At 40.0% G+C, this 14,619-nt stretch overlaps 1 protein-coding gene across 2 annotated transcripts in view; it reads right to left on the bottom strand.

The window, feature by feature from the left end:
- The window catches only part of EPG5 (ectopic P-granules 5 autophagy tethering factor), an 83,128-nt gene that overhangs the window by 14,143 nt on the left and 54,366 nt on the right, over positions 1-14,619 (bottom strand). The window contains exons 28-36 of one of the 2 annotated variants that reach the window (XM_070421087.1): positions 11,635-11,777; positions 10,836-10,992; positions 9,599-9,793; positions 8,113-8,326; positions 5,990-6,138; positions 4,940-5,141; positions 4,057-4,129; positions 3,139-3,239; positions 141-316 (exon numbers count right to left, since the gene is read on the bottom strand). In XM_070421087.1, coding sequence (XP_070277188.1) covers positions 141-316; positions 3,139-3,239; positions 4,057-4,129; positions 4,940-5,141; positions 5,990-6,138; positions 8,113-8,326; positions 9,599-9,793; positions 10,836-10,992; positions 11,635-11,777 — 1,410 coding nt within the window. Of the gene's footprint in view, positions 1-140; positions 317-3,138; positions 3,243-4,056; positions 4,130-4,939; positions 5,142-5,989; positions 6,139-8,112; positions 8,327-9,598; positions 9,794-10,835; positions 10,993-11,634; positions 11,778-14,619 lie in introns of both variants that reach the window. The other variant, XM_070421086.1, reaches the window with a different exon arrangement.

The following is a 14,619-nucleotide window of genomic DNA, read 5'->3' on the forward strand; positions in this document are numbered from 1 at the left end:
TACACAAATACTATTCGGGCCACACAGAATACGGGCACAGTACACTTTGGCACACCTGGCAACTGTGCAGAAAACCCAGTGAAGGGGCACAGGCTGCGCCTGGAAGCCATGCTCTCCAGGCCATGGAGTGAAGGGCTTACTTTGAAGAAGGCCTCCATGAGCATCTGGTCGGGGTGCAGGTCCTTCCACGGGAGCTTCTGGTAGGCACTGTGAAGAGCGTACAGGATGAACTCTGGCATTTTGGGCGCTGTACATGCTTCACAATAATGCATCAGGTGTAACCGAAGGGCCCCTGCATCACCCGGCAACAGAATGCCTAAAACCGAAAAAGAAAATACAGCTCAAGACCTCTTGACTTACCTTTTAAAATAATAATGATACAAAATACCAATCTGAACTAAAAGTCTAAAACCTAAATAATTACCCATTTTCAAAGATTTTCAGCCAGCATTATTAGCATAAATGCTCATATGTGATTCATTTTTTTTTTTAATCAAAGATTTTCACATGCCAGGGGAAAAATCCTGGAGACAGTTTAACAATAAAGAATGGTACTTTAAGCCCTAACTGGTTTGGCTCAGTGGATAGAGCATCGGCCTGCGGACTCAAGGGTCCCAGGTTCGATTCCAGTCAAGGGCATGTACCTTAGTTGCGGGCACATCCCCAGTGGGAGGTGTGCAGGAGGCAGCTGATAGATGTTTCTAACTCTTTATCCCTCTCCCTTCCTCTCTGTAAAAAAATCAATAAAAATATATTTTAAAAAAAAGAATGGTACTTTAATTACTTGGGTAGCTGAAATGAGCAGCTGGTGTGTGGTTGCTAGCGGGGGTGATCAGTTTTCCTTCAAAACTTCTAAATAGATGGCTTTTTACACTTCCAGATGTCCCTTTAGTCTGTGGCCCTCAGCATGGATTCAGGCTCTTGCCTAGGCACTTTGGTCCTTTGGAACCTTGAAGGAATCCAATATTCTTCAAAGAGAAATGTAACCAGACTATCAACTGTCATTCAGGTAAGTCATTCTAAAAGAAATCTCACATTATTCTGCAACCTGGATCACTCAGTATTATTCTCACAAGAATCGACTGCTTTAGTGCCTCCAGAGCTAATGTCAACATAAGGAGCATTTAGTCTAAAACAAATGGTTTCAGCCTTCAGGTTCTATGCATAGGAATGCAGCATAGTTGGTCACAGGAGAGAGCGCCACAATGAGGGCAGAAACCTGACAGTGTTTCTCAACACTCACTTTTGAAAAACATGAGCATAACACATGGTACCCATCCATTTATCATTCCTAATAATCCTGTGCTAGATTCCCAGTCCTTACTCCACAGCATGAATCATTAACCCGTGGTTTAACCTTTTAAGACAGGGTGAAGGGTGGCACTGTTTAAATATGGATAAAAGATAGTTTTGTTTAGATAAGGATGGACATGTAGGTAGAAGACTCTGGGAGGAAATCCCTTAGGTTAAGAGTGAGCTAGTCCCAGCCCAAACACAGTAAGTTCTGTGACCTCACAAGTGAGGGCAGAAGGAAGGTCCAAGGACTTTAGAGAATAATGAGCAGAGCAGTATGACTGGAGTAGAGTGTCTCCCTTTAAAAACCATCACATAATTGTTGAAATGCACTGGGAAAGACATATTTGAATGATGAGCTATAACATTACACTTAAAAGTTTCTGAATAAGAGTAGGACATAAACAGTATTTTGGACAAGAACAGAATAAATAGACAGGAATAGAAACTGGACAGGAAAATAGGTGGCTACTGCAAGAATCTGAGTTGGGTGGTCCTAATGGCCTCATAAACCTCCTAATATAAATCATTTCGATACACTAAGAAAATATTAATATCTTTGAAAATGCGTAGTACACTCAATGGAAGAAAACGCCAGGAGCCAAAGCAAGGAGAGGCCAGGAAACCAGGGGGATAAAGTGATACTGAGGCCACAGATGCCTGGACTTTTTGCTTATGGTTGGTTTTAACAGCACAGTAGACAGAAGACAAGATCTTCCGAGAACTAGACTGTCATTGATTCAGGGGAAGGCACCTTCCCTATCTGAGCCTGGACTGGGACTTAGAGAGAAAAAAAGGTTTACTGTGATAGCTGAGGACTGCCTGCAAGTTTAGTTTGGACCTGGATTTCACGGAAGTGCGTGATGTGAGAAACCCCAAGCCAAGAAAGTACATAGTTACAATTGGCCAAATGCAGATTTTCTCCGGAGGCACATCCCATCCTAGCCTTTACAGAATCTCCCTAGATAAAATCTCTCTAAACATGGGCTTAGAATACAAAATTACAAAATAAGAATTTGAAAGAACATCCAATAGCAGCATAATCCACCCTGCAATGGGAACTTCAGATAATGCAATCGTTGCATAGAGATCATAAAGGAAAGAGGCATGTTTAAACATTTTAAAGAAGTGAAAACTAGAATTTTAAAAAAAGAAAGAAGATCCCGTCAAAAATGAGCAGGGTAACCCTAGCCAGTTTGGCTTAGTGGATAGAGTATCAGCCTGCAGACTCAAGAGTCTGGGGTTCGATTCCGGTCAAGGGCACATGCCAGGATTGCAGGCTTGATCCTCAGTCGGGGGGCGTGCAGGAGGCAGCCAATCAATGATTTACTCTCATCATGGATGTTTCTCTCTCTCTCTCCCCCTCTCTCTTCCTCTCTGAAACCAATAAAAATATATTTTTTTAAAGTTATCAGGGTAGATTTGAAAAATAAAAATTCTAGAAACTGAAATGAGGAATTCAATAGGTATTTTAAAAAACTGAACATAGCTATAGTTAGAGACACTGAGTAAGTTGAAAAATAAACTTCCAGAATTTTCCCAAAATGAAATACAGAAAAATAGGAAAACATGAAAAAGAAGTCAAAGTCCTTGAAGACAGAAGGGGGACGGACAATATTTGAAAGAAAGAGGCCGTATAGTTTCCACAGCTGATGAAACTAAGAGCTACTCACAAACAAGAGGCTACAAACTACACTAAATACTGTATGAGTGACTTCCTTTAGGCAAAGAGGACTGCATGCTAATTAAAATAAAATCCAAAAAAGTAGGAAAGCAGAGGCAAAAGATTACCTGAATGACTTAGGGACAAAGGGACATAACAGACATAACAGAACATCTTCCTACCTTTAAATATCTCGTGCAGCGAGCCGATGCAGTCAGTGAACAGCTGCACGGTGCCTGAGGCCACCACGGCATCGCTCTCCAGCCAGGGGTAATGGCGCTGGCTGCTTTAAACAGAGGAAATGCACAGAGAAACGAAACGCCATGATTAAAATTACTCCAGGTCCCAGAGTTTAGGGCTTGCCTGAGTCACAGAAAACACTGTGTTCTGTAGCCTAAAACACATTTAGACCACTTCCCAGGCTGTGGGACAGGAGCAAGACATGTAATTTTTCTGAGTCTAAGAATCAGATTGATCAGTATTTGTGAAAACCCCTTAAATACTATGACGTCTACCACTGTTGTAATTTTTACAAAACTCCTGTCAAGTTCACCTAGTTTTTGTCTGTATGCTTTTAGGGGGAAAAAGACTTATAAGAGGTATTTGAACAGCTTTACACTTCTCTCTCTTAAGTGCTCACAAAATAATGCTTTCATTCTAGTGCAGAGTTCATGTTAAAAGGGTAATTCCCACCCACTAATCTGAAAGCCAACTTAGTTCCAAAAATAACTGAGGCACTGAGTAAGATCAAGTTAGTCTCATCTTTTAGTGTTATATTATCCAAATCTAATTAAGGAGAGCTGCATCTGTTTTTCTGAAATTAAGTATCAAAACTCATTCAACTTTATCACGGAAAACTGGAAATGAGTGTCCAGTTTTGCTTCAAAATATCAAGATAACAGCTCTGATCAACCTGACTAACCCAACTCTACAAACAGAAAATGTCTTAAGTTTCTCTCATAAAGAAGCTTTTTCTAAATTTAAATATGGCCCTAACTTAAAAAAATTAAATCTGTCATTGCATCACTTGTGCCAAAACACCATCAGAACTTTAAGTCCATAAATTTCAAAAGAACTTGAATATCCAAAAAATGATGTACCTTTCACTGTCCTCTAAAACCAGGATCCATGGCTTAAACAGCTGGATGATCACTGAGTGCAGGGATCTCAGCACTGAAACAAACAAAAACTTTTAGTGACAAGAAACAAGCGAATCCTTTGTCAATATCACTGATAACACTATATAAAAGAATCTACTTCTGCCTGCCCAGTTTGGCTCAGTGGTTGGAGCATCAGCCCGTAGACTGAAGGGTCCTGGGTTTAGTCAAGGGCACATACCTTGGTTGCAGGCTTGAGGTCGGGGTGGGCGCGGGGGAGGCAACCAACCCATGTGTCTCTCTCACATCAATGTTTCTCTCTCTCTGTCTCTCCCCCTCCCTTCCACTCTCTCGAAAAATCAATGGAAAAGATATCCTCGGGTGAGGATTAACAAAAATAATAATAATAATTTACTTAATATCTGTATACTCATAAACTTATGTTGATATAAAAACAAAAGTTTAACGTAACCAAGTACATTTTCATTTACTACAGCGTAATTTCCTGAATTGAATTTTTATTACAAAATGTTATGAATAACTTTGTAACAATACATTTGTGTAAAGATATAAGCTTAAATATTCAGGACCATTTTCTTAGCGATATAAGTAATAGGAAGAAAGATGGAGACTGAAACTGTTTCTTCGGACCCCACCCTACAAAGGAGGGGCAGAGACAAGCTGAAGCAAGCACCTACTGTCTAACTGAATATAGGTGCAGATATGACACATACAGCCCATGGGTTCACACCTCTGCTATATATTTCCCTGCTTGACACTTTGATAGTTTTATCTCAAAGATTTAAATCTCTTAATGTGTCTATTCAAGCCGCTTCCTAATGGAAGGTCAAAACACCCACCTCCATGTTACACTCGAGCACATTACCTGTTTTGCTGCTGGCAGATGGGTCCTGGGCCAAGCATTCCATTTCTGAGTCAAGCAGCCTTTTCACAAGATAGCCCAAGAGTATCTGCATATCTCCCATGTAAGGACTCCATTTTGAGAATAACCCGAAACTTTTAAAGTCCAATGTGGATAAGCGAAGCTTATAAAAAAAGTTTGAGAGCCACTGTATAGTCTCCATTACCTGGAAGAGAATGACTGGTTAAAAACTGCTCACTGATGCTGCCTGCACAAGAGTCTCACAGTAGCTGTAACTGACTTTGTAAGACTGCTGCAAAGTTATATAGCACGTGAAAGTAAATCATCATACTTGAAACTGTTTCTATAATAGGAGGAACCATTTACTTCAAATACATTTTCATGTGGACGGTATATAGAAAATGTGTCCAAATGAGAGCTCTGTGGAACATTACCTGAAATCCTGGCCGAGGGAGCCAGTGGTATAAAGTTAAGAAATAGGTGGGTTAAGGTGGGGAGGGAGTAGGCCCAGGCTGCTCTTGATCAGATAGGCAAGAATCACCGAGGTGTGAGAGAAAGGTGATCCAATAGAGGGGGTCTGGGGGGAAGCAAGTGAATGACAAAGAAAAGCTCAGAGCTCTTAAAAGATAATGCACAAAAAGGAACTTTCTAAATTTAAATAAAAAATAATTTTTTTTTTGTTAATCCTCACGCAAGGATATTTTTCCTTTTTTTAAGAGAGAGTGGAAGGGCGGAGGGGGAGGGGGAGAGAGAGAGAGCGAGAGAAACATTGGTGTGAAAAACACACATTGATTGGTTGCCTCCCACATGTGCCCCGACCAGGGCCAGGGATCAAGCTTGTAACCAAGCTAGGTGCCCTTAACCAGAATTGAACCTGGGACCCTTTAGTCCACAGCCCAATGCTCTATCCACTGAGCCAAACCAGCTAGGGAAAAAGAAACTTTTTAGCTATAAATGTAAAATGTGTTCCAATTGTTTAAATAGCAAAGGAAATGGAAAAGAAATGCACAGACTAAAAAGAAAAAAAAAAGTCGGACACCAAAAGCTACACACCTGCTTGTCTGACAAGAGGACATCCGGAGAGCTTTGAAGCACCGTGCTCTCGGCAAGAGCTGCCCCCTGCTGGCTGTTTGGGGCGCAGCAGCCCAGGGCTCTCAGAGTGGCTTTCCAACACTCAGGGCTCAGCAGCTGCTCAGCAGAGCCTTATGGGGTAAGGACAGAGGACAGCAAGTCAGCATCTTTCACAAACAAAAATATGAATCAAAGAACACAAGAATTTTATCAAGGAATAAATATTAAATAAAAATCCAAAACAAATTCATAAAGATCTGTGGTGAAGAGACTAAAGTGAAGTGAACCTATTAGAAGAACTAAACTATCCACCTGAACACTTGACTTTCCTGTTCCTGACTACCCTGCTAGGAGTAAGACAGCCAGAGCCATCTGAGCTGGAGTCCAGGAGGGAAATCACACCTTCAGACCTGACTGGGGAGTGGTAAGGTGCCATTCTCCTGGCTGGATGATGTGAGACAAATAATGGTGACAGGGCAAGGAAGACTGGGTGCAGAAGCAACAGCAGAGTCTGGGCTGTCTTCAAAAGGTGTCATAAGTTCCCTTAAAACTCCACTCCTACAATGGGAAAACCTAAAGCAACACAGACATCATGCAAAAGTAGGGACCACCAACCAACAGCCTACTCCTTGCACAGCTCACATCCCAGAGGACAGGAATAACTCCTCAGGCCTTTTCCCGGGAGATGGCATGAGGGTCAAACAGAGTAACAGAGGCTCACAGGTGCAGGTCTGAGGGAAGGATGTTGGGTCAGCTGCTCTATATTGAAAGGGTTTGTGTCCAACTGCTACCTGTGGTCTGATCTTAGGACAGAGGTCTAGAGCCACGCTATAGGTGTGGGAGTCATTCACACCTACAAGAGAGCAGTGAAGCCAGGAAAAATCAAACAGGCTCCCCCAGGTTGAAGGAAAAGAGCAGATGAGCAAAGAATGGAATGCTAGGAACTGACATGGTGGCCAGGGAGGGATGGGAAGCCAGGAAGCTGGAGGTCATGGAATCTGACAGGGGTGTACCGTTATTCCTAAACCTTTCATTGAGTTACTTCCCCTGGGAAGTATACATTTTCTGCTATATGCAAGTCTATGGTTGTCTACATAAACAGAGTACAATCTCTTTAAAAGGTTTCGGGGCGGGGGGGGGGGGGGGGACGACAACATATACTTGATCAAATTTTGAAAATTTAGAACAAAAATTAGCTATGTAAATATGCATCAAAATTATACAAATACATTTCCCTATCAGTATTCTCCACTTGCCCTGCAACTTCCCTCTGTAGGAAACAATGAAAGCCGAAGGGCTTTAAAAATGAGGCCACAGATTTCAGTATTCTTCTGGCAGTCCAATACATAAGATCATTAACTTATTCATTAAATAATCTCTGATAAGTAACACAAAGATTTGGCATAAAGCAAAATTTAGTTTTCCATTACATCTGTAAATAGTATAAAGTTTGTATGAAAAATAAATACTATCTCATTTTTCAAATAAAAATCCTGCCCAGTGAAATTCCAAAAATAAAAGCCTACATTCCTTATTTCTCCTCTAGTCTCCAACACTCCAATGGGAAATTGTTGGAGGGGGACAGAAACGGTGGGAATGGGGAAAATTTAATGCTGCTCCTCTCCTTAACAAATATAAGTACAGTCTGTCATTATGTAGGGATAAAATGCAGTTGCAAAAAAATTAAATTAAAAAATTGAGGGGGAAAAAAACCTAAAATCTATTCACTATTTTGAACTACAGAGAAACCAACTGTCAAATAAGGAGCAACTTCCTTCTCTGACCAAATCTGTAGTCAGCAGAGTAATCAAGCTCACTTCTACCGCATTCAAGACAGCTGCCAAGTCAAGGGAGAGAGATGGGTGCACAACTGTGGACTCCAACACCAAAGGCTAAGTGCTGCCTTGCCCAATTAGGGCCCTTTCCAGCATTTCAGACAATAAATGACCGTTTTTACAAGTAGCCATCTCCTGGGCATTGTTTATCGAGTTCTTCAGGTAAAAGTCAGTCACTCCTACCCTGCGCACTTGTGTTACTTTCACGTTTGTGGCTGACGTCTGTGGGATGGCGTCCTATTATTCACTGCAATCTAACCTGTCACTTACTTTGCATCAGCAGCCTGAGAATGTCACTGTACTGGTCAGGGAACTGGTAGAGAAGAAGGTAAGTCCAGTGCTTGCAGAAAAGGTTAAATGGCATCAAAATGTCTTCATCTGGCTCTAGGCCCCAGGCAGTGAGTGCCAGGTGAATGGACTCCAGAAGCCTGGTGCGCTCAGACAGAGGAGGCTTGGCGGCGTTTAACCATTGCTTCACATGGAACTAAAACGGAAAAGACACAAGAAACAATTTTATTGACACTAGAAAGTTAACTGAAGTAGACTAAAGTCTGTATGATTTAATTTAAAAATCAAAGATTACCTAGCATTTAGATTTTCATAAAGACTTAAACAAACTCAAGTTTATATACAAGCACCTAAAAGAATCTGGGCAGCTCAATGATTGATGGGTGCTGCTATGCCTCCATCTCCAAAGCCTGCAAAGGTAGAGTTTTCTCAGCTCCGCATGCTTTTTTGCAATTTAAAAAGCTTGTGGGGTCTTGGGTGGTTTGGCTCAGTGGATAGAGAGTTGGCCTGCGGACTGAAGGGTCCTGGGTTCAATTCCAGTCAAGGGCCCATGCCCGGGTTGTGGGCTAGATCCCCAGTGGGGGGCATGCAGGGGCAGCCAATCAATGATTCTCTCTCATTAATGTTTCTATCTCTCTCTCCCTCTCCCTTCCTCTCTGAAATCAATTTAAAAAAATATTTAAAATAAAAGCTTGTGGGTAAGTTTTCCCTATAAGGATCCGTAGTTCTCTTTCACTGGCCACAGTGCTGCAAACAAGCAGCTCTTAATGGAACTGTCTCCCTCGAACAGCCATGTTTCTGAATCTGCATCAGTTAGCTACCTCAGTTAATAAAAATTCAGGGTGCTGAGGTCACCTTCCAGAATCCCACACTATACCACATGTTCTCTCCCATTACAACTGAGATCAGTCCTAGACCCTAAAAAATCACCAGGTTTTATGACTCACAGATGTCAGAGAAATACAATTGAAGGCAAAATAGCTGAGGCTCTAAATTTCCCAACTCGTTAAGTAAATGCATTGCCTGGGTCTGAGTTAAATAACATCCTATTTGGAATGACGACAAAGGCAATTTGCTTAGATCTGGCTTGTTCTAAATATGAGAGACTTGGATACAGTACAACCCATTTATCAAACACAATTTAGGCATTAATTCAGGATAAATTCAAAAGAAGGATGTACTAAATTACTATAATGAATATTTCAAAACTGTACTAAGTTTTTAAAAGAGAGTTTGGGAGCTAGGTCCTTTTTCTAGTGAAATTAGACTGTCCCACACAATACAAATGACACCCCAAAAGAGGAAGCTGTGGAATTGGGCTGCTTAAAGACCACACAAAATTGGAAAAGGCCTGTGAGCCTACAGTCCACCTGGAAGCAGGACTCCGGAGGGCCTTTCATGTCTGTGGAGTGGGAAACACCATAGTTTCTACATTTCAATGATGACATCGGATGGGATCACATCTCACCTTGGTCAGCAGCATGAAAATCATGTCACTGTTGTCCTCACTAAGGAACCTCACCACTTTCTCGTACAGCTGTATGAACTCCGCAGGCGCAGCATTGGGAGTAAAGAAAGGAGACAAAAGAGAGCAGAGCCTCCTGTTCTTCAGAATGGTCTCCAGCACTCTTCTGCATTCTGATTTAGTGCCACTGATGAACACCTTGAATGAATAAAAGAGGAAAATGCCATTAATTCTCCACTCCCCAACCGTTATTTAAGCAACAAAGTTTTAAGGGGTAGTATATAAGGCAAACAGGAGTTCTTTCTAAATGAAAATATAAAACCATCAAAAGAAACCTAAAATGAACATATCACTTCCACTGTAGATAGTATTAACAATCTGCAATGTACCTACCATGATTACTAAGTACCCAAAGTGACCCTGCATTATGTCAAGAAAACAAAACTTTTAGGTTATAGATTTTAATACTTTTAAAAAAGCTAACTTTTTACAATTAAAGTATAATCAGGAAAACTTCACATTGCTTTAACTTGGTTCTAATGTTTAAGAGTACTAGAATGTATGTGAATATTTAAATAATCTCAGGGTCAGGAAAGTTCTGATAAACTTGACCACAGGCAGCAATAATAAAGGACAAGACTGACAGATTTGAATTGATAATTTCCATAAAGCAAAGTGTATAAAATTAAAGAATGATGAAATAGAAAAATTAATTTATAACGAATTCCAGATACCGGGTTAATAGTCCGAGTTGCTCTTTGAAAAGCAATAAAAAAAGAAACTCCAACAGAAAATGTGCAAAGGACAATAACCAGCAAATCACAAAAAGATATAAATGGCCAAAACATGAAAAATTACGCCACTTAACAAATACTTAAAGAAATATGACTTAAGCCCAGCTGGCATGGCTCAGTGGTTGAGCTTCGACCTATGAATCCAGTCACAATTCTATTCCTGGTCAGGGCACATGCCCAGGCTACGGGCTTGATCCCCAGTAGAGAGCATGCAGGAGGCAACCAATCAATGATTTTCTCTCATCATTGATGTTTCTATCCCTGTCTCCCTTTCCCTTCCTCTCCGAAAGCAATAAAAACATATTTTAAATAAATAAATAAATAAATAAATAAATAAAAGGGTTTCTGAACCTGCAATATAAGTCTGAAGTCACATATCTAATAAAAATACAATAGGGTGTATTTCATTATATCTGAAAAAGGCTAGCAACACAGATTAACCTTACCTGTCCCAAAATTTCAATGCAGGAAGTAAAGAACTGCCTTGTGGGAGGGTGACGTTGAGTCTCATCGCTGACATAATCCACAACAGTAAAGAAGAGGCTAATGCCAACCTTCTGAAGCCCAGGCGTCGGCTGCAACTTATAGGCATTCACTAAGGTTCTGTAGGAAAACAGGTAAGAAGTGGTCTGCAGTATGGGAATCCAAACTTACTCAAGTTTCTGATACTCTACATTTCTCAGGCAATATTCCTAAGAGTGCTCAAATCCCATACAAATGTCACTTTAGAAATATCTCATGGTTATCTTCCAACTTGACCCAACATCTTACTTTCAGTACATAAAAATTATTTATGCTCAATCCCCAGTGTGAGGCGTGCAGAAGTCAGCTGATCAATGATTCTCTCTCATCACTGATGTTTCTACCTCTCTCTCCCTTCCTCTCTGAAATCAATAAAAATATATTTTTAAAAAATAAATAAATGGGCATGGCTGTATTCCAGTAAAACTTTAGGAAAATAGGTGGCACCCTCGCCGGTTTGACTCAGTGGATAGAGCATTGGCCTGTGGACGGAAGGGTCCAGGGTTTGATTCTGGATTCTCTCTCCCTCTCCTTCCCTCTCTGAAATCAATAAAAATATTTTTAAAAAAATAAAAATAGGTGGTAGGGCAGATTTGGTCCAAAGGCCATAGTATGCCAATCCCTATGCTAATTTAATTAGTGGATGCCTGGGGGAGTGTAGTAGACTATTACTATCGACAATAGCAAAAGAGTATTTTAAAGTAGAATGTCCTTACAACTTACGTAATCAAGTTTTCTGCATGCACAGCCGCCTCCACAATATTAAGCGGTGGTGGTTTAGTAGCTTCTGCTTGTAACTGCTTCACTTCTTTCCACAAAGCATGAAGCTGTTGGCTTACTGCTTCGTTCTTGTGCATACCTTCAAACTAACAAAAATTAAAATTGTCAACAGATATTTTTGCCCATAATGTTTCTAGAGCAGATATGTTATTACATACATACTGGCATATGATAAAAGATCATTATTACAATTAATATGATAGCTCAAGACTCTCAGTTGAACCTGACAAGGATGGTGGAAAATGTCAAAAAAAATATTCAAGAATCTCCAAATTTTTCATAAGGGGAAATTAGTTTTGACTTGAATTAAGCAGACTTGAATTAATTTTCGCTGGTTCAAAGTCTTCTGTAAGATATGCTCTATGGCACTTATGTTTTGATGCCGCAATCCTCATAAAAAGATGACTCAATGTCTTCCTCCACGAGGCCCTCCTCTGTTGATCATCTGTCCACAAAGCCTTAACCCCTCTGCTCTCCCACCCAGCAGCACATACAATTCAACTCGAGACCGAGGCTGCACATCTCACGTGTGCCCAGCATAAACAAAGGAGATGGATGCTGTTAATAAAACATTTGCTATTTTGAAAGGGAAAAAAATGGCATATGCTTATAAAGCAAACAATAAAATAAGATAAATATGGGACGTGCCCAAATCAGTTGCTGCCTTGGAAAGAGCAATTGACTAATTCAATGGTTCCTGAAAGCTTATCTTTGATTAAATTTTTATTGGATTTCAGTAAAGATATAAAAAATAAGGAGAATTTAGTAAGCTTCAAAAAAAACACAACTAAATTTATCTCATTTAAATTTAAAAGACTATCCTTTATTTAAGATTATGTTTTTCCTAGTTGCGGGGCTGTTAACAACCCTTTTTCTAATTAACTGATGGTGACCTATATAATAACTGCTTTGTTTCTGCATTTTTTAATGTCCTTTTCTGGATGTGGATTGATGCAGAAAGATCCTTGGCCCAGGCTGCAACACAAAGACAGAACCAATGTGGCAGATGTGGGGGACAGGAGGACAGGACATTGAGGAGGAGGCTGGCCAGGCTGATTGGGGCCAAGGGATTGGGCTGAAGAGTGCAGTGCAATGAGACTGGGGAGCAGGAGAGGCCTTTCAAGCAAACTGGGGAACTTGGACTTATTTTGCAGGCACGGTGGAGAATGCTGAAAAGACCAGAACATCTAGGAGGCAAGAGTTTTAAATCCTACATTCTCCTTAGATGGTTTTCCACAATCACCTGGGTGAGCAGTAGGGTCTACATTTTCCTTTATATGCACCTGCCCAAACCCAGTCTTCAGCCACCACTATAATGGTTACAGGTATCCTTTGTCTGTGAATAATGTCAACATTTAATTCACAAACTTATTTAATCGAGACTTATTCACGTCAGGGGACATAAATTCCAAATCAAAAGCTCCTGAAGGGCAATGGTCCTATTTTGCTTTACACAGCACCCAGCACAGCACAGCTCTGACAATATACTCAACACCTACTTTTTATGATCATAATGATAACTTTCTTCTATAACATGCACCCATTGTGGTAAAGATCTTTGCAAAACTTCTTGTGTCAAAGAAAAACATAGGCTGTTAGTATGGATCAAAAGCCACGAAAGAGACTATCCAAGAATATATGTTAACAATAATTACTTTAGTTTTTACTACTAGAGAAATGAAAGATAAAAAATTAAATAACTTCCATTAAACCACTTACTGAACCAATACAAATATTAAATTTCAAAACTTTCAAACAACAGGCCAAAATTTAATAGCTTAAGATGTGATTAGGAATATGATGTGCAGTCAGCTCTTTTGCCCAATATGTCAGCAATTACAATTAGAGCTGGTCTTTGAGGGCCACAGTGCTGGGCTGGCCTGGAGAGAAACAGCCAAACAGAGAGCGAAAGAGAATGTGAGAGAAGGAAGACAGTGAGGATGAAGGACAGTGGAAAGACTTAAGGACAAGAAAGAAAGAACAGAGGTTCACTTCACTGGGAAATGTAGAAACGAGACTAAGTCCACTTCATAACTTGAACTTTAAAACCTCCATCCATGTCGGAGAAACTACTAATACTGAAGAATAAAAGAAAACCAACTAGTGTAGGAAAGTTTTGCCACTTTTCCAAAATGCTCATTATTTCCTAGTCTACTTATTTTGTTTACTGTTCCCACCACTGTTGAAAATTTTCTTCCTAGAACGGGGTGAGAGAGACTGAATGACCACCAGCTCATAATTACAAGAAGTTGTAGACAATAGAACAAAGCAGCCTGATGGAAGCCCCTCCTGAGTCACTTGAAGTAGACAAAGAAATTTAAAAGTAGGACACAGCTGGTCCTCCAGTAAGCTTTCACAATAACCTGAGGCCCTCGGTGGGTCTTTTCCATCTTTCATTTCTAGGAATGAACAAATTTTTCACATGACAATAAATCAATTCTGAGTCCCGCAAACATGCCCCACAATAACAAAGTACAACACAAGGAACCCTATTATAAATCACCCCATGTCCTCAGGGAATGTCACTGAATTATTAGAGGCTTCTATTAGCAGAGGCAACCACAGAAGAAGCACGTCTCAATTCCCATAAAATATATTTGGCTTTTGTATACCCCCAACAAGCTATACATAGTTCAAACACTTGCAGATGGCTGGAAATTTCCAAGGCGTTCCCTCCCAGAAAAGTTTTATCAAGCAATAAAATATTTTCATGATATAATTTGAAATCTTCATAAATGAGCCATTAAAATTATATTAAAACACATTTATGTTTTTTAATTTTAAAATTTATATTTTAAATATGAAATCATTTTCCATGAAGCTGATTTTAAAAAATGATCTGATCCATGAATTCTCTAATCAATAATCACATTCCAGATTGAATTTTCTAACTTTAGATGCATACAAATATGTTACTTTGTCAGAAAT

This window comes from Myotis yumanensis, unplaced genomic scaffold (assembly GCF_028538775.1).
Source record: "Myotis yumanensis isolate MYYU_CA2020_CCGP unplaced genomic scaffold, mMyoYum1.0.hap1 SCAF_7, whole genome shotgun sequence".
Taxonomy (NCBI): Eukaryota; Metazoa; Chordata; class Mammalia; order Chiroptera; family Vespertilionidae; genus Myotis; species Myotis yumanensis.